At 42.9% G+C, this 17,702-nt stretch overlaps 2 protein-coding genes across 4 annotated transcripts; one reads left to right on the plus strand and one right to left on the minus strand.

Moving 5' to 3' along the window:
* The first annotated feature begins 920 nt into the window (after window positions 1–920).
* Window positions 921–6,624, plus strand: LOC142380098 (NADH dehydrogenase [ubiquinone] flavoprotein 1, mitochondrial-like). The gene is made up of 10 exons (XM_075465632.1): window positions 921–1,362; window positions 2,580–2,662; window positions 2,778–2,948; window positions 3,048–3,231; window positions 3,310–3,499; window positions 3,638–3,850; window positions 3,949–4,115; window positions 4,187–4,268; window positions 5,898–6,043; window positions 6,158–6,624. The coding sequence occupies exons 1-10, from the start codon at window positions 1,255–1,257 to the stop codon at window positions 6,251–6,253; spliced, it is 1,440 nt and encodes a 479-aa protein (XP_075321747.1). The 5' UTR covers window positions 921–1,254; the 3' UTR covers window positions 6,254–6,624.
* On the minus strand, window positions 6,454–14,671 carry khdc4 (KH domain containing 4, pre-mRNA splicing factor). 3 transcript variants are annotated; one of them, XM_075465629.1, is made up of 14 exons: window positions 14,510–14,671; window positions 13,909–14,092; window positions 12,603–12,731; window positions 12,429–12,508; window positions 12,286–12,338; window positions 12,013–12,188; window positions 11,407–11,618; window positions 11,216–11,276; window positions 10,519–10,579; window positions 9,958–10,274; window positions 8,932–9,075; window positions 8,334–8,443; window positions 8,145–8,233; window positions 6,454–7,280 (listed from the first exon to the last, which is right to left on the minus strand). In XM_075465629.1, exons 1-14 carry the CDS (start codon window positions 14,536–14,538, stop codon window positions 7,048–7,050), a joined length of 1,878 nt encoding a protein of 625 aa, XP_075321744.1. In that variant the 5' UTR covers window positions 14,539–14,671; the 3' UTR covers window positions 6,454–7,047. The 3 variants fall into 3 exon arrangements, 2 of the variants coding, with proteins under 2 accessions (XP_075321744.1, XP_075321745.1); XR_012769812.1 differs by having other exon boundaries at window positions 7,270–7,280; window positions 8,334–8,415; XM_075465630.1 differs by lacking the exon at window positions 6,454–7,280 and having other exon boundaries at window positions 8,141–8,233; window positions 8,334–8,415.
* Between the last annotated feature and the right edge of the window lie 3,031 nt (window positions 14,672–17,702).

Here is a 17,702-nt window from a genome sequence, read left to right on the forward strand (position 1 = left end):
ATATTTCTAATTAAATATGTATATTCTATGAAAAATATTCCAATAATTACAAATGAAAAGATTTCTGGAATTAATAGTGACATGTAAATGAATCAAATACAGATATATTTGGAAGTGGTACAGTACAATGAATAAATCTTTATATTCAGAAAAAATAAACCCTTTTCTAATGTCGCTTGTATTTTCATATTTAAATGGGGGGTTTTGTGGTTATACGTCTGAGTCATGCGGAGCAGGATTTCCAATCTGAGGTGCTAATCCTGTGATCAACATATTTAATCCCACATTAACACGTGCCTCTTCTTTGATATGTAAAGAGAGTATGTATGAAAAGATAATGTTCATATTGTGAAAAACTAAGAAAACGACCTTATTAATGGCTCTCTCTTGCATTAGATAAATCCAGAATTATTGAATGTCTCCTAAAATCAAAGTTATTTCACCATTTGTTTATTTCATGGACATGTTTGTGTTTTGTTTGAAATGTAATCGACTTATTTGTTTATTTGATACTGATTAAAAGTGCGCTCCACAGTGACACGAGAATTGGGGCACCGTACAGTTGACAAACTTGTGCCCTCTGCTGGACAAACTATGCAACTGTTTCCAACATGCCTCCCTCTGCTCTGCCTGTGTTAACAATTCTAGACGCTCATCAGCTATGCACGTGAGCCATGACAGGTGAATATTGTGAAAGGATGTCAGCCCATTCATTCATTGGTCAACCATTATAAGAAATCTTTTGAGCTGAATCTAAATTAGAGTTGTTTTCCCCCTTAAAAGTAAGTAAGAGTCTCTGGGAAGAAGAATGTTAACTTTTTTAAAGGCTCACTTTTTAGTGTTGTTAGAGAGGAACACTCTGTTTATTATCTCTCAGTTAAAGTGTAAATGAGGTTTTATTTCTGTGGCCCTTGGGTAAATGTTTACATTGATGATCCATTATAACCCTGCATGTTTGATGTGACGTGGCCCTGTCACGGGTCCGTCAACGGTTTCCGTGTGCAGATATGCGAGTGCGCGTAAAATTGGATACCTGTCCGGCGCTGCGTGCACGAGCAAGCTGGAACAGGACGTGACGTAGGCTGGTTCTCTAATCCTCTTAGTTCAATTAAGATAAACCAGCAGGCCTGCACTCCCAACTCCTCCAGCAGCGACTGCTTTCAGAAATCGATTGGATCTTGCGAGGAGTCAAACGGAGGCCTAGAGACGAGCAGCCTCGGAGTGCGAAGCAGTTCAGAGTGAGTTGGTGGGAGGATGTGTTCAGCCCCCGGCAGGATGCTGCTGCCTCCGCGGATGCTGTGGGGCGCTGTGGCGCGACAGGTGGCTCCGCGTCTGACCTACAGCACGGCAGCGCAGCCGCAGGTAGGCCCGCGCTCACGCACACACGAATACACTCTGTGCAACGAAGACGTTTTCATGGTAAAAAAAATAACAAGTTTCCTGAAATGGAAAATTCAACCAAAAGTTAAAGAGTGTTATTGGCTTTTCGTTGCGTGTTCACAAACTTAAAACTTGAGCATCAGCCATGTCTGAAGTGTCTGAACTATATATTCATAAGATTTTTTTTCATAATACAGAAGACTGTCAAGCAGTGTAAATAAAAACAATGTAGTTGGAAGACTTATTCAAATAGTAAAAACTCTAACGTTGAAACTGATGAAAAAAATGGGCTGTTTGAACGATTTAAACGATATTTTTAAATTTATCTGGACTGTTGCTTGTTTTTAAATTCATTTAAATCATTTTATTTGTTTCTCTTTATATTCTTTTATGTATTTTTAATGCTTCTTCCACTCCCTGCTGCAATGCTTTTATTTTATGAAAGCACTTTGAACTGTTTTGTACATGAAATGTGCTATACAAATAAATTTGATTTGATTTTGATTTGTTTTATGAAAAATATATAGGCCCGTCGTTGATTCCAGCAGTTTGTTTCGAGCAGCTGGGCCCGTGGCAACAAAAAATTTTTTGTGAAGTGAAAAGGTGACCGATGATGTGGTTAACTGCCAGCAGGTCAATAACATCTTGAAGTAGAGCATCCCAGAGAGGCTGAGTCTTTAAGAAGAAAATATGTTGGGTTTTTTTGGAATACAGGATTCTCGGGTGATGTTGAAGTTTGTTATAGTTAAACGGCAAGCATCAGGGATGGTATGAAGATACATTAGAGCAAATGGCATGTATAACTTGCACATCTGTGGCTTCGGAGCAGCACGTGCTCCTATGGAGGTGACATACTCGCTTATATCAGTAAGACAAAGACTATTCAGAATCGGTGTGTATCCCAACAGCATTGACTCCCTGCTAAACTCACCTGCCTGCAGTCCAGACCTGTCGCCCACTGATAACCTTTGGTGTATCATCAAATAAAATGTCTGTCTTGAAACTGCAGTAATTAGACTCCTCGCTCTCCAAATGCTTACAGTGTTAAAAGTAGACGTGATGCAACGTAGTCGGAAACATGCCCCCGCGCAATAACTTTTCTGAAACTTGTTGGCGTCAAAAAGAAGCAAATATCTTTCAGAAGCACATACAATTTCTCAGTTGTCACACTGTGCGCTTTCATTCCTCTCTTCTACCAGGTGAAACCTAAAAAGACAAAGTTTGGTCCTCTGAGTGACCAGGACCGAATATTTACCAACTTGTATGGCCGGCACGATTGGAGGTGAATTAAAAAAAAAAAAAAAAAGTCAATCTTATTGAATTTTTATTTTCAAAATACCTGAAATTTAGTGGGAATCCTTTGCTTCTGCTCCTCCTTTCTCCCTGTTTTCTGTCAGGCTCAAGGGAGCGCTCAAAAGAGGAGACTGGTACAAGACCAAGGAGATGGTGTTGAAGGGGCAAGACTGGATCCTGAATGAGGTGAAAATCTCAGGTCTTCGGGGCAGGGGGGGTGCTGGTTTTCCCACTGGCATGAAGTGGAGCTTCATGAACAAACCCAGTGACGGCAGGTAGGAAAAGAAGCTGCATCTGATCCGGCTGGGAGCCTTGCTGGCAGCTTCACTGTCCCCACCAACGCTCAGCGTTTTTCACTCTTTCCTGGATGATAGGCCCAAGTATTTGGTGGTGAATGCGGACGAGGGGGAGCCTGGGACATGTAAGGACCGCGAGATAATGCGTCACGACCCCCATAAGCTGATAGAGGGCTGCCTGTTGGCTGGGAAAGCCATGGGTGCTCGTGCTGCATACATCTACATCAGAGGAGAGTTTTACAACGAGTCATCAAATCTACAGGTAGGGACGGCCCGTAGATGAAGTGTGTCTTCCACAGTGTGTTGTTTGTCATAGTCTGCCTTTCTTTTCTTGAAATAGGTGGCTATTAATGAGGCATACAAGGCTGGGCTGATAGGGAATAATGCCTGCGGCTCGGGGTTTGACTTTGACGTGTTTGTGATGCGAGGAGCTGGGGCGTATATCTGCGGAGAGGAGACGGCTCTCATCGAGTCTCTTGAGGGCAAACAAGGGAAACCTCGCCTCAAGCCGCCTTTCCCTGCAGACATAGGTGAAGTAAACACTCCCCCGACTCATACATCCTGTTTCCATCAGCACTTAATTATGCCCGAAGAAGCTGCAGAATAAGTTTATGTTGTAATTACAGTTATTCACTGCTGTCGCATCCTTCTTTTTCCTCTCTTTTAAGGCGTGTTTGGATGCCCAACGACCGTGTCCAACGTGGAGACAGTTGCTGTGGCGCCTGCAATCTGTCGTCGAGGCGGAGCTTGGTTTGCCACCTTTGGAAGGGAGAGGAACTCTGGGACGAAGCTGTTCAACATCTCGGGTCACGTGAACACCCCGTGCACGGTAGAGGAGGAAATGTCTATTCCTCTGAGAGAGCTAATAGAGAGGCACGCAGGTGTGTGTGTGTGTACAGCCTACCTCTGTGTTGATGTTATTTACTCTGTCAAATGTTGACGTGACTCTGGCTTTCTCCCCTCATGTGTTTTGGTGCAGGAGGAGTGAGGGGCGGCTGGGAGAATCTATTAGGAGTGATCCCAGGTGGGTCCTCCACTCCCATCATCCCTCGACACGTGTGTGATGATGTTTTGATGGATTTCGATGACCTGGTTCGTGCAGAGACCGCCCTGGGAACCGCGGCCCTCATAGTCATGGATAAATCGGTAAACAACAATCACACAGCGCGCAGCACCTTCGGTGACAAACCGAGGAATGAATGTTTGCTTTTTCCCAGGCTGATGTGATCCGAGGTATTGCACGTTTGGTGGAGTTCTATAAGCATGAGAGCTGTGGTCAGTGCACCCCCTGCAGAGAAGGTGAGGGACTGCATTTAACACCTCCACTGTTCTTCCAACCAGTCCGTGCATTGCATTTAGGTGCTTTTCCAGACTCTTCCAGTAGCTATTAGAGGCATCTGCAAAAAGATACATACACTTATCACAAATGTATTAAAGATGCAGAATCAGGCCTCAATCAAGATTATTGATTTTATACACTTATGTGGCGGTGATGCTCTCTTGTACCACAGCCAGGCTGCTGTGTTCATTTGATCATTTTGTCAGTGGCATAAACAGTCATGTGGAAAAGTATCACTCCATTAAAGCAGCCTCAAGACTGATAGATGCAAATTTGCACCCACACATCCTCACTATATTGTATTTAAACAATTTGAATCATTTTCACTTTTTAGTTTTTTTAAATTGCCATTTTTCTTTAATTTCTTCTACTGTTTGCACTTGTATGTTCCCCAGGTCTCTTTTAACTGTTTTTTTCATGTTGTTTTGAGGGTTTAATTGTGTTTCTCGTGTACAACAGGAGGTGACAGGTTGGTGACTCATTCTGCACGGGGGTTGTATACTCTTCTGTGTCCATTGACTCACTATCTTGAATTTTAGGATATGGTTGAACTGTCTTTTTTTTTTTTTTTTTTTGCTTAAAAAGGTTTCTCACTGAATTCAATGACCTGGCAGCTATGATAAGAGCTGTTTGAACTCTCTAAATATTAAGGAAATGAGCTTCAGTGCTTCCTTTATTATCTCCTTCAGCGTAAGAAAAACACTTGATGAAACAGAGGAGATCATTCTGTCCCACAGTTACTTCCGGCCACAACTTTCGCGTCAGTTTTCAATTATTTTCATCCAGTTGTACCAACTGATTTGTGGATAAATATGACGACTGGAGGATGAGAAGAAGCACCCTGTGACAGTGATGTCTTTCATTGTTGTGCCAATTTTGAATTGCAAGCCTTGACAATCAAGTAATCTTTGATACGTTGTCCTTTTTTCTTTATACATATATCTGCGTAACAACGTGATGAGATTGCATCAGATGACGCATCTAATGCACATTTGTAGTTTCAGTGCTGCAGACTCACATCACAGTTTAGTGTAAATGTGGTCGGATTCTCATTGCAGCGCACTCATCTTTTCCTTGGCCCCTTACAAATTTTCCCCCAGCATCTTTCCCTTAACTCCATGTCGTTATCCTGCAAGGACAACAGAGCCTAAGATGAGGCTGCACCCCTGAATTTCTGTAGTTGATGTGCAAGTGGTGGGCAGTGACGGTGACCACTGAAGCTCACTGATAAAAGCCGGTTTTGAACGGAGGGGCTTTCATAACTTGTTTTTATGCGATATATGAAGATGCAAATTGCACTCTACGAGCCGTTTCATGGCAATTTTTAACTCGGCTTCAGTGTTTGGACCAAGTGGCACATTAAGTCAGTTTAGAACGGTACACTTTATTTTTCAACCCATCACACAGTCTACATAGTCTGCAGTGTATTTTGAAGTTTTTTTAAACGCCTCTGTAGATATTTGCCGGGGGGGGGGGGAGAGAAAAATGTACTCAGATTGAACTTTGCAATAGGTTTATGGGTTCTCTCTTTTGCGACGTGCAGTTACTTCTCTGTTGTGTTGACCTCGGCTGTCGCTGGTCTCTTTCAGGAGTAGACTGGATGGATAAAATGATGTGGAGGTTGGTCCGAGGAGACGCCGCAGTCTCAGAGATCGACATGATTTGGGAGCTCAGCAAGCAGATTGAAGGACACACAATCTGCGCCCTGGGGGATGGAGCTGCTTGGCCTGTGCAGGTGACGCTTCTCATACAGCTTTTGTTGAACAATTCAGACAAATGAAGCAAAGCACAAGCTCACGAAAGTGCTCATTTATTCGTTAACCCTCTCTCGTCTTTTTGTTTCCACCAGGGTCTGATTCGTCATTTCCGGCCAGTCATGGAGAGCCGCATTGCTCAGTATAACCAGAAAAATCCTCCAAGAGAGCCGGCGATTGAGATGATCTAAAATGAGCTCATTTCAGGCAAACACATGCGCTACAAGTGTATCAATACATAAGTTTGTTAAAGAGTTATGCACATTATTTTCAGCATAGTTTTAAGTATGAAAACATTTCAGAATTTAAAATAATCCCCACTGCAAACCCTGTAAATGAGGCACGAGTGCCAACTGTGATTGAAACTTTGGAATGCAATAAAAACACATCCTCAAAGACACCAATAAATTAAGTTTATTTCATAAAAGCATGAAATAAATTCATTAGGTTTACTACATATAACTCTATTATGATCTGTACAAAAAGAAAAGATCAGATTAGGAAAGGACAGTGAGACAGACAGAGGAAAAAAGACAGAAAAGGTGGAAACGGTAGGAAAAACTGAACTAAAAAAAAAAAAGAAAACTGATAAGTGATGTACAACATCATTGCCCTTTGATATTTATTCTATTTTTACAAAGACACTGTATTCAAACACTTCATCCTGTGTGGTTTTTCATTGACTTTAAAATCAAACTGCAGGCAGAAGGTCGCTCATCTGACTGTCTATATATCCAAATAATAGGATCAAGTTGCCAGTCCCTCAAATGTGTGCACAGGGAAAAAAAACAAAAAAAAAACTGAGTTGTACAAAACATGAGTTGTTTTTTTTTCCCATTTGGACCCAAGAACTAAATCCTGAAACCAACACACAGCTGTCAAGAATCATCCAAGTGATCAGCGGGTGATAAGTGGTGGAAACGACAGGCTCAGTTTGGGTGAAGACCATTTAAGACTCTGTGGAAAGCACTGAGAAACACTGTTTTTAAGGTGCCATCCAGAAAGGCATAGACTGCTGCTGTGGCTGGGATTTGGCACGAGGGGGCGGTGGAGGCGGGCAGCGGTAGCCCAGTGCCCAGCCTGAAGAAGCCGAGGTGGGGGGGACTGTCCCAGGGTTACCTGGCCCTGAGGCTTTGGAAGAGGGGTGGTCCTCCTCTTCATCAGAAGAGTCGCCGGTGTATGCCACCAAACCCGTTTTCAGTCTTTTCGTCGCAGGGTCTGGAAGAAGAAGAAGGGGAGCAAAAAGAGGAGAGACACGGGCGGCGCATTTGGAGAAGAGAGGAGAAACAAACAAAACAACAGCAGCAACAACATGTTTCACATACAGCAGGTTCGAGTTAATTATTCCAATCACATTTTGGGAGAAACAAATAGTTAATGGATTCAGATAGAAGTTTATGTCAGCAGAGCGGGGGGGTGGGGGGGCAGCCATTTGAAAGCCGCCATTGGATGGTGGGGAGCGACAGTGTTGGGGCCGTTTAATCGAGCGGCAGGACGGCGTCACAGGACGAGTCATGCCCCACCCCCAATCAGTATCCAGCATCACCCCAGAGACACATGGAAGAGAAGAAAAACACAGAGAAAAAAAGAAAACACAAAAACAGGAGAGATTCTTGTTAGTGAGGAGGACGAAACCACACACAGTCCAGACGGAAAGGTGGAATTAACGTATCAGATGACTTATAAATGCACAAAAAGGTGTCAAGTCATAGCTCCGCCTCACTATCTGGAGATTTCAAGTCACACCAGGAGAATCCTGGAAAAGACATAAGAAGCAGCCAGTTCCAGGCTGAGTGGTCGAGTGCTTGAGATGCTGAGTTTATCTCATCTGCCTCAAGAACAGGGGCTTTAAATATTAATCCAGTTTTTTTTAGGCCAAATGTGTTTCTCTGATGGGGTTAATGTGACGCATGCATCGCTTCCAAAATCCCCAGTAACATCACTAAAATTTAGTCAATTTTTCCCTTTGTGTCTCCTCCTCTGCTTCGGAGACTAAATCAAGGCTATTCTTCTAAAAGGGTCACAGCCATGAACTGTGGGATTAGGTCAGGGATTTGACAAGCCACAGGATAACGCCCTTACCCACGGGGCCTTGCGGTGCCCTCCTTTCTTCCATCTTGGGTCTCACTCCATTAACGGACAGGGATGGTGGCGGAGGCATTAGCTGCCGACTGGAAAACACAAAGCCAGAATGTCAGCTAACTATGCCTTTTGATCCATGTTCAGGACTCATTTTCATGATTAAAAAACACAAAAACAACAACTCTGTACCTGTCCCTCTCACTCGCCGGGCCAGAGGAACTCGGCTGCGCGGGTCCTGCAGTCTCTGGGCCGCCCACTGAGAAGCCTGCACCTAAATTAGTCATATGAATGGGTCCATGCTATGAGCAGAAAAACACACAATCGCGATTAGCAGACATCCTCCTCTAAGCCCTGCCCTGTAATATGAAATAATAAACCTATCCCAACATCAGAATGAAAAGATTCCCCCAGAGTCTGATTACACTGAATTTTCTGCCGGTCCATTGTGAGACATAATACCTTTCTCTGAATCTCCACATTACCAGGAGAAAGTCATGGGTAAACTGTAAGTGAGCGTCATCAGAGAGACAAGCAGGACAAACCATCTCAAATCAAGGTATGTGAAACATTAACAGGATGAAATGTTAAGCGCATGCTGAGAAAGACCTTTGACATGATTGGCTGATGGAAGTGACTAGACACTAAAAGCAGTCGGGTGAAAGAATATATTTATATAAAAGGGGGTAAAAAAAAAAAAATTCAGAGGGGGAGCAAAGAAAAGAAGGGTGGGAATGGCTGCCAACAGAGAATAATGAGGGGTTGTAAATGTTGAGGAGTTCTTCATCACCTGGTATCCAAGTAAGCCGCTGTCTCTCTCATCTGGTACTTCTTCTGTGAAGCGTCTTTTCTGTGGTGGGTTGGCTGGAGCCGCAGGAGGTGGAGCTTTGGGTGGTGCTGCAGCAGAGGGAGGAAAATGTACAGGAGGAAGAGTCTGCAAAAAGATAACACCAACCGGTTATTTCTTTGGATCTGTCCACCGTATATAAAGTACAGCGCAACAGTTTTGAGCAACCCTCATTTTTCTTGTAACTTTTTAAAGTCGTGATGAGAAATAGTTCTTCGGACTATCTGAAGGTCTTTACATGTTTTTCTCCTCTTTTCTTCAGTCCAGTCCTTGTACCTAACTGACGTATGACTCATTCAAACCTAAAAAAGGCGCCAAACTAAAGAGAAGAAGCACAGATGTCTCCAGACAGCAAGGAACTAACTTAAATTGTGTCTTTAGGCACTTTGTTACTAGCAGCAAGTCAACACAAAGAACACATCAGTTGTTCAGATTTCTTTAGCTATACCAAAGATAACAGTTTGACAGACAGAAAATAGTAGTTTTGCAACAACAGATCGATTCCCAAACAGCTGATAGTTGAAAACTTGGTATGTCGTTGGCACAGTGGGCACCGTGTCCTTAAAAATGTGAAGAAACCGGACAAGTGTCAGGCCTAAAAGTCTATCTAAAGCAGATGAACCGTATCTGAAAGTGATGTCCTTAAGAAAGAGGAAAAGATCTACCAAAGACCCGACACAGGGCCTGAGAGAAGCATCTGGACCTTCAGTTGATCCATCTATTGTTCACTGAAGCCTCTTTAGAAATGGTTTCCATGGAAGTTTGGCTGTCATGAAGCCGTTTTTAATGAAGGAAAACAGGCAGAAAAGGCTGAGGTAGAAAATCAGTGGTAACAGGTCTTAAGGAGGGATGAATCCTCCCCACACCCCGGGCATTTTAAGCCACTATGACTCATGGACAATGAAGACAAACAGGAAAGCCAGATTTGCATATCGATTACATAATAATCAAGAGCTTAGTGATTCCTACCTGAGGTAGAGTATCTGGAGCAGAAACCGGAGCTGGAGCAGGAGCAGGAGCCACAGTAAGAACAGGGGCAGGAACGGGGACAGGGACAAGGGTAGGAGAAGGGGCAGGAACAGGGGCAGGGGCTGGGCGCAGGGGGTACTGAGACGGCACACCTGCAGGCACCACGGGAGTTATAGGAGGCGGCAGAGCATAATGTGGAGGGACAGGCTGGGGCTGAGCTGGGGGAACAGGCATGGGGTAGCCTGGTTGGTATCCAGCTGGGGGGTAGTAAGGGGGCTGAGGGGGTATCCCATTCACTACCGGAGGCTGTGCGAAGCCTGGGAGACGAAGAAGGGAAGAACACATCAAGACTGGTTGATGCAGTGACAAAGTACAAATGTGAGTAAAAGAGCATGCAAACACTGGCTTTACAAAAGCAACAGGGTATATCAAACAACTCGTCAACATATATGTTACAGTCTCATTTTACACCTTTTACACAAAAATACTGACATGATCTAAAACTTAACATACTGCTCAGACCTTTTTTTTTTAGCAACAAAAATACGAGCTGTGTTGTACCTTGTTGTGTTGGCATCATCGTGCTCATTTGATTAAGATATCGAGAATACTCTGCGTGGACCTAGAAGAAGAGAAACATTGTATCTAAGAGTTATTAGTGATGAAAATAAATGTACTATAGTGTACAGCATGATGTCACTGCAGAGATATCACTGCATTATGATTAAAACAAGCATATAATTCTCAGTTATAAGCTGCTAACAGAAATGATTTAGTGCTCCACATGAGCGCCTCCCAGTAGCTTCGACACTAGCTCCTGTATTTTTGCAGAAAATACATGTTCCTCTAGAGAAAAACAGACACTACTTCTACTACTATCTACAGTTCTCTTGCTGATGTGTCTAAATCATTATCTCAGCACAACATCTGCAGAAGCCACAAGAAAACTGATGCTTTTTTTTTTTTTTAAGTTTGAACTTGGATTGGACCTGTTTGACAAGTCCAGAATGCAAATGCAAACATTTATTAGGAAACATAATGAAACTACTTTCACCTCCCTGTAAAGCACACATTCATCTTACTTTGGCAAGCTAGGATGATGCTCCCCTTGAGTAAACCCTGATTACAGCAACAACCAGGGCAAACGCCCTCCTATCTAATTGTGAATGCTCATTTTTGGGCTGATTTCAATATATATATATATATATATATATATATATATATATATATTCATTTAACTTCAATGAAAATGACTCACCGTCTGAAGCAGATTCTCACACAAGGTTTTAGCTGCTGCTAGTCCCTCTGGTTTAGGATGACTGAGGAGGTAAGCATTTAGTTCGAGTGAGTCCAAACAGCTGGAAAAAAAGCTAGTCTATAGCTTTTTTGGCTAATTTCATATCGCAGCATTTGCAGGTAAACTTTTCCAAACCAGAGGTCAGTACCCACTTAATGTAAATGTACATAGGTTCAAAGGCCTCCCGTCCAGATGCAGGCTCTAAACAGCCCGATCCCTTCCCTCTGAGGAAGACTTTGGCCCCAGTCTCAGCTTGAATGTGCTGCAGGTACGAACAGCCGGGGCCCTCGACTCGCTCTTTGACTACAAACCCTGGGATAGCGTGGTCCAGGCCCACAAACACCTTGTCTTGAACATAATGCATCTGAGAAACGAGGAAAAAAAAGATAAGTGCATGTGATAGTGTTTGCAAACATCCAACAGCATGCTGAGAATGCCGTTCGATTGACACAGCAGGTCACAGCGGCTTTGTTTCTACACATTTAACCGTTTGTGGATGAGCTGCAGAACTCTGCCAAAAGAGCCTTTTCCATCTTCCAACATGACCAACATGGTTTTAAGTGTCTTGCTATGACACGTGGAAGGTGAAATTTACTATAAACACGGGATTTATTGCAGTGGTCCTGACTTTTTTTTGGTTGAAGTCAAAGCAGCTTTGTTCGGTAATGACTTAAATATTTGTCGTTTTCCTGAAGTTTTAGTATGTCTGAGTAAAAGATATAAAACACATGGTTTCATCCACTGATGAACTGTCTTACCCCTGATTGAAAGTGAGGTTTGTGGTTGGTCACAGGGGGCAGGGAGGAAGGAGGTGGGTTCTGTTGATGGTAAACTGTGACTGAGGCCCCACTCGGGGAGAAAGACGAAGAGGACGAGGCAGTTGCAGCCTTTACGACACCATTGGTAATTATTTCCTTAATTCTATTGACCGCTCCTGGAGAAAGAAGCAAAGAAACGATTGGTCAAAATTATAAGCTGTATGAAAACAAACATTCACCATAAATTGACAATAAGTTTAGAAGAGTACTGACTGTCGACAAGCTCTCTCGTCTGTCCTTGGACGTGCAAATACAGAGGTCGATCCCTGCGTGGAAAAATCAGAAACGATGCCATCTTATGTGTAACTAATAGTTTTATGATTGATTACTGAAAATAAAGAGAACCAAGGAGTCACCCTGGAAGTGCTTTGCCCTTCTCCTCTGCTGTCATGTAACGCCCTCTGGTTGAAACCGCAGCTCCGCTCACTTTACTGATCTGAAGACAAGTCGCATGTGAGAAACAAAACATATCATAAAACCACCCACAAACCAGGTGATGGACCTATTTTTGGGTTCGTGTTGGGGCTGACCTCATCCTGTGTTTGCCCGCGGGTCAGGAGATTTCGACAAGTGATTGGGACATCATTGATCTCGACTTCAGCTACCACCAGGTCATCTTTGGCTTTTGCCTGTACTGGAGGCTTTCCAACACCCAAAACCTGTGAGGGAAGAACAGCAACGTAAAGTATAGTGTGACTATTTTGGTATTCAATCCATTTATTCATATCTATTTTAAACATCAAATAATAAGTATTAGTTTTACTGGAAATCTAAAAAAATAAAAAAAATCCATGCAAGTTCTTGTTAAAAAGGAAAAAAGGGTCATCCACTTTGAATATAAAGATTTTTATTTTTATAGATTTTTGTTTGCTCTTGTGTGAATGAGACATGGGGCAGCAATTAAGCTTGACTTCTACTTTAGTGAAGACGCAGTACTGTGGCGAATACAAGTGGCTTACAGCTATGTGAGCATTTTCGTTTGTGCTCTCACTTTCACACCAACCACACCTCTTTACAGCTTATTACCTACAACAATCCTGTTTCCCAGGAGCAATATCTTTGTACAAAGTTCTACGTCGTGTTTACACGGCATGCCAAGCGGACCGGTCGCAGCTGTTGCAGTCTGTTTTATCGTCTTGTAGATGAATCCCTGGAGACTTCCACGTCTGCCACAGCAAGTGGAAAACTTTCTGTTTTAACGAGTCACCAGAAGCTCCATTCAAAGCCGTCTGTATACGTATTCCATTTGCTGTGACAGATTCGCATGAAGAGAACCCGCTTCTAGTGGTCTAAGAGTCCGCCTCAAAACTCCCAAGATGCCACTCTGTTGGGATCTGACAGTGTCTGTGTTAAGCGAGCCCAATCCACAGGGCGCCCAAAGGTTTGCCAATGTCCTGGTAGTAGACACTCGAGGACGCTCACGTGATGTTCTTTATCTACGTCCTGACTGGTCAGAGGTCTTCTGGTGGCAGTAGGACCTCCTCAATAGTCAAAAGTGCTGAACGACTGTTGTTAAAAATATGAATTGTGACAAGTCTCACAGGACTTTCAACAATGAAACGATGAAATACTAGATTTAAAAAGTTTCTTTTTTAACAAAAAAATTAATTAATCCTTATTTTAGACTCCTTTAAGTGTTTAATTTAAAAGCTGTTGAACATAAATAATAGGTCTAGGTTTAGGTGTGTCATTTTGTTATGGGTGTAAATGAGGAGAGAGGCAAGAGAAGTGTTTATGTGTTTAAACCCTTCTCTAAAATCTCTGACACCACCGCATATGTGCTTACATTTTATTAAAACGATCCTTTACAGAGAGACTGAACTTGAAGTTCATTACCTTCTCAAGTGGTCCCGGGATGCCTATTTGTGAGGGTTTGAGTTTGCCTTTGGCCACAAGCATAGCGTTAATCTTGGCAGCCACGGCGGCTGCAGCATCCAGAGCCCCGGTGGGCGCAGCCTCCGCCTCCCCCATCCCACCGGAGCCGGGGCCGGGGCCAGGCTGGTCCCATTTACTGCGGCGCCTGGGAGGACAGCAAGAAAGAGCAGGAGAAATGTGACTTATTATAAGAAACAGGGAATGAATTTCTCACGGCTTTAGCAGGTTTAACTTTATCTTCTGCCATCAGCCGCATCACTGTTATTGTTGACGTTAGAAGCTAATAGTGAGGCTATGATCTTGTTTGTACTCCCAATCATAGTCAGATATTGGCACGGTGTGAACCTTCATGTAGTCCTCATAATAAATACTTTGTGTTTTCATTTTTTTAATGTAACAACAGGATAACTAGCATGAGCCATAACAGCAGCCCAACAGTACACCGCCATGATTGCATAAGACGGCTAACGTTAGCATGCTAGCTGGCTAACTGAGTGCAGTTGGACGACGTGTAAGAAACCCGCCCCCAGAGAACACATAACCAGTCCGTTTTGACACCTACCCGCTATTTTGTGTTCCACAAAATGACATTAATATTCCGTCAAATGAATATTCTCCTCTCAACGCAAAAATAAATGTGAAAAACCTCCCTTCACTTCTGCACAGCTCCTTCAGTAGGCGGTGCTGCTTGCTAACCGCTGCTCCTTTTCCCACTTCCGCCTCCGGTCCGGTTAACCTTGTTTGTTGTCATTATGACCACAAGGTGGTGCCAAACACCATCACATGTTCAGTAAAAAAACAAAAAGTTCCTGCGAGAAGCTGTTGTCTCACCTGTCCTGCCTGTCAGCACCTCCATGCCACCCTTGGAGACTTTCTCCGGAGGAGGTATCAAAGTCTCCAGAGGAGAAGAAAGCCTTGAGCTGCCGGACATGCTTCATGACCGAGGTAAGATTTTTAGTTGCTGTGCTTCCTCTTATAATGTCTTGTAAAATGCCCACAGGTCGAAAGTTTGTGTCTGCATTGATTTTAGGTGAGTTTAATTTGACAAAAGGAAGTTATACCCCTCATTTAGGTGAATTACCCTTCATTTTTATCTGTCATTTTAAGTTTTTTACTGAAAAACACTGTAATCTGCCTGAGTCATTCATTTAAGATGTAAAACCTACATTCCTCTGAGATGTAGTGCCGTTTGAGCTTTAACTCATTAGTTATAGCGGGGGAAAAAAACTAAAAATAGTTTAAAAGGACTGGCTCATAGTATTCTAATGAGGATGGTGGACTTTAACAATCTTCTGACCTACTTTTTATTTATTTATTTTTGCAAAGAAGCTACAAACTCTTTCAACTGAACTTGGCTTGATGGTGTCAGAGCTGCATGTCAGGAGAGTCAGACCCTGACCCAGAGGCTGATGCAGAATGAGGCCGACATCCTGCACAGGTTGTTGGATGTTGGCCTCAGCATCATGCCTGCCAGTTCACGGCCTGTGCTGATGTACTGGGTTACTCTAAGTCACTCTGGCAGGTGATCATTTACTGACCCCCCAGGGGCTCAGAGTCATGGCCAGGGGGTGCAGGTTACTCTGGAAGGTGAGAACGCTGTGTGGGGGGGACATGGATCAACAGACTGAACAACCAGCAGCCATGGCTGAATTTCTTTTGTTCTGCGTTGTAGAGTGTTGAAAGCAGGCTTCAAAACTCTGCTTTCTGGAGCTTGATTAGGATCGAGGTCTGTGGTGTGAACATTAGAGAAAACAGCTTGTTTTCAAAGGTAAGGCATTAGTAGATCAACTTTATCTTTTTTATCACTTTAAAATGGGATGTAATAGCTTGTTGTCGGTGCTTTTCGCAACTGTACTTTCAGAGTTTGCGGATACGCTTTTATATAGATGGATCTGATATCAGTGGAATCACTGTTAATGTATATTTGAATGGTCACTGTCAAAACTCCTGATACAAGGGCTGAGAGGCTTTTAAACGTACCTTTAACCTCGGAAGTAAACCATCTTTCTCCTCAGGATATCTGTTATCTGCCAGGTGAGCAGAGCTTGCTCCACAGTGCTGAGCCATCAGGTGTCCTCCCTGCCAGGGACACGGTTACTGGGATGGGTCAGTTACTGAGCCACCTGAGCTTTAAGTTCAGTCGGAGCAAAGACGGACGAGTGGAAGGACATGTTGCGTAACATGCTGCGGACACAATGCAGCCATTTCAAAGCAGTCCGTTGTGCAAGGCATCGTGTTTGTAGCAGTGTGTTGACCCAAAAGAATTCGAATGGAAATGAGGAATTATTGGTGTGCAGAGCAAGGTCTGAATACATGATTGAAAACATGGCGACATTTTAGACAAGCAGATCACATTAGTTTGCGGTATACACCTGACTATAACCACCAGTGTATTTATCCGTGCTTTGTTATGTTCAGCCTGTGACACAGAGCTTTTAGAATGTCAAATTAGACTCTATAATTTCCCTTCTTATGTTTCTTCCACTGTGCTAGATACCAGTTTGTGGAGAGAGAAAAGCTCATATTTAGATCCACCCAAAATAGACAATGGTTAGACATCCAGTCATTATATCCTTAAGACTGAGTTTATGAGTTCATGGTCATAAAAACTGGATACATACATATATTCTGAACATATATATTTCATTCAGCTGTAACTTTGGCAGCTGTAAAGAATAAAAGGAAGAAATGTAATATAATGTGTCGCATTTCATCAACATTTCAACTTTGCACTACTTAAAATGGTTAATAATAACTCTTTTCTTTCATTTCACCTGCAGGTGGCACTCTAATTCTAAATATGACCTTTTTTAGGTCACAATGTTCCCTCTTTAACATCAATGATTTTTTTCTTTCTTTCTACCTGTTGGTTCAAACCAATTTATAGCTAATGCCCTACTTGACAAAATCCCTTGTAGCTGTACCTTTAGGTACTGTTGCATAATCAAGAAGAAAACTTCTTATGGACTTTTTCTTAGCACTTTTACGGGACTCTTTCTTTGGGGGAGTTTGTGAAATAGTTGTTCAAATATATTCTACAAAAGCGCTTTAAGTACTTTGTCTGTTATGTTCTCGTCACGTTCTTTCATGGAGGCTATAATTATACGTGTAATATTGTCATGATAGGGTGCAATATAAATCCTTACTTCCCGATCAAGCCTTATTATTCAGAAAAGTACAGAAAAGAACCCACAGAAGGGAAAGGAGTTCACCTACAGTGCTCACACTTACCCTCCTGTCCTCATATTTATTGACATAAACCCCAGCTAAGGAACCCTTCCTGCTGTGAGGCAACAGCGCTAACCACCACACCGACATGCGGCCTGTCTGAATTTATGTCTTCAAAATATTCTGGTCGCTCAAGACAAAAGAAAGCTGCAACTATTCACATTTTTAAGAGCTGGATCTGCAGGCGCTTGACAAATAAAAGGAACGACTTGATCCCTCATCCCTTCGGTGACCTTTCAGGGAAAGTGTACTCCAAATGGGTAAAAAGGTATTCAGAATGATGACCTTCGCCCTGTAATGAGACATTTACATCTGAAAAGCAACAGTTTATTCTGTGGTGACTGGGTATGAAAACGTGAGTCTGGTGCTGTGGTAACAGTAAGCAGATCTTCTGGGTCCGATGTATGAGACACTTCTCCCCACCACCACTATCACCAAAAGACAAAAATGATGGAATAGCTTTCATCCCTCCAGTAGCATCTCACAGACTCACTGCCGAGCCACAGTGAAGCTCTTGTGGTGGCTCA

This window comes from Odontesthes bonariensis, chromosome 5, assembly GCF_027942865.1.
Source record: "Odontesthes bonariensis isolate fOdoBon6 chromosome 5, fOdoBon6.hap1, whole genome shotgun sequence".
Taxonomy (NCBI): domain Eukaryota; kingdom Metazoa; phylum Chordata; class Actinopteri; order Atheriniformes; family Atherinopsidae; genus Odontesthes; species Odontesthes bonariensis.

Excerpts from the sequence above, each read along its gene's own strand:
- khdc4 (XM_075465629.1), bottom strand. The coding sequence starts at position 14,538 with ATGTCATTTTGTGGAACACAAAATAGCGG. Across the intron at positions 14,093-14,509 it reads TGTGGAACACAAAATAGCGG|GCGCCGCAGTAAATGGGACC; the intron begins GTAGGTGTCAAA and ends CTGTCCTCCCAG. Across the intron at positions 11,619-12,012 it reads AACCTCACTTTCAATCAGGG|ATGCATTATGTTCAAGACAA; the intron begins GTAAGACAGTTC and ends CTCGTTTCTCAG.
- LOC142380098 (XM_075465632.1), top strand. The coding sequence starts at position 1,255 with ATGTGTTCAGCCCCCGGCAGGATGCTGCTGCCTCCGCGGATGCTGTGG. Across the intron at positions 1,363-2,579 it reads GCACGGCAGCGCAGCCGCAG|GTGAAACCTAAAAAGACAAA; the intron begins GTAGGCCCGCGC and ends CTCTTCTACCAG. Across the intron at positions 6,044-6,157 it reads GAGCTGCTTGGCCTGTGCAG|GGTCTGATTCGTCATTTCCG; the intron begins GTGACGCTTCTC and ends TGTTTCCACCAG.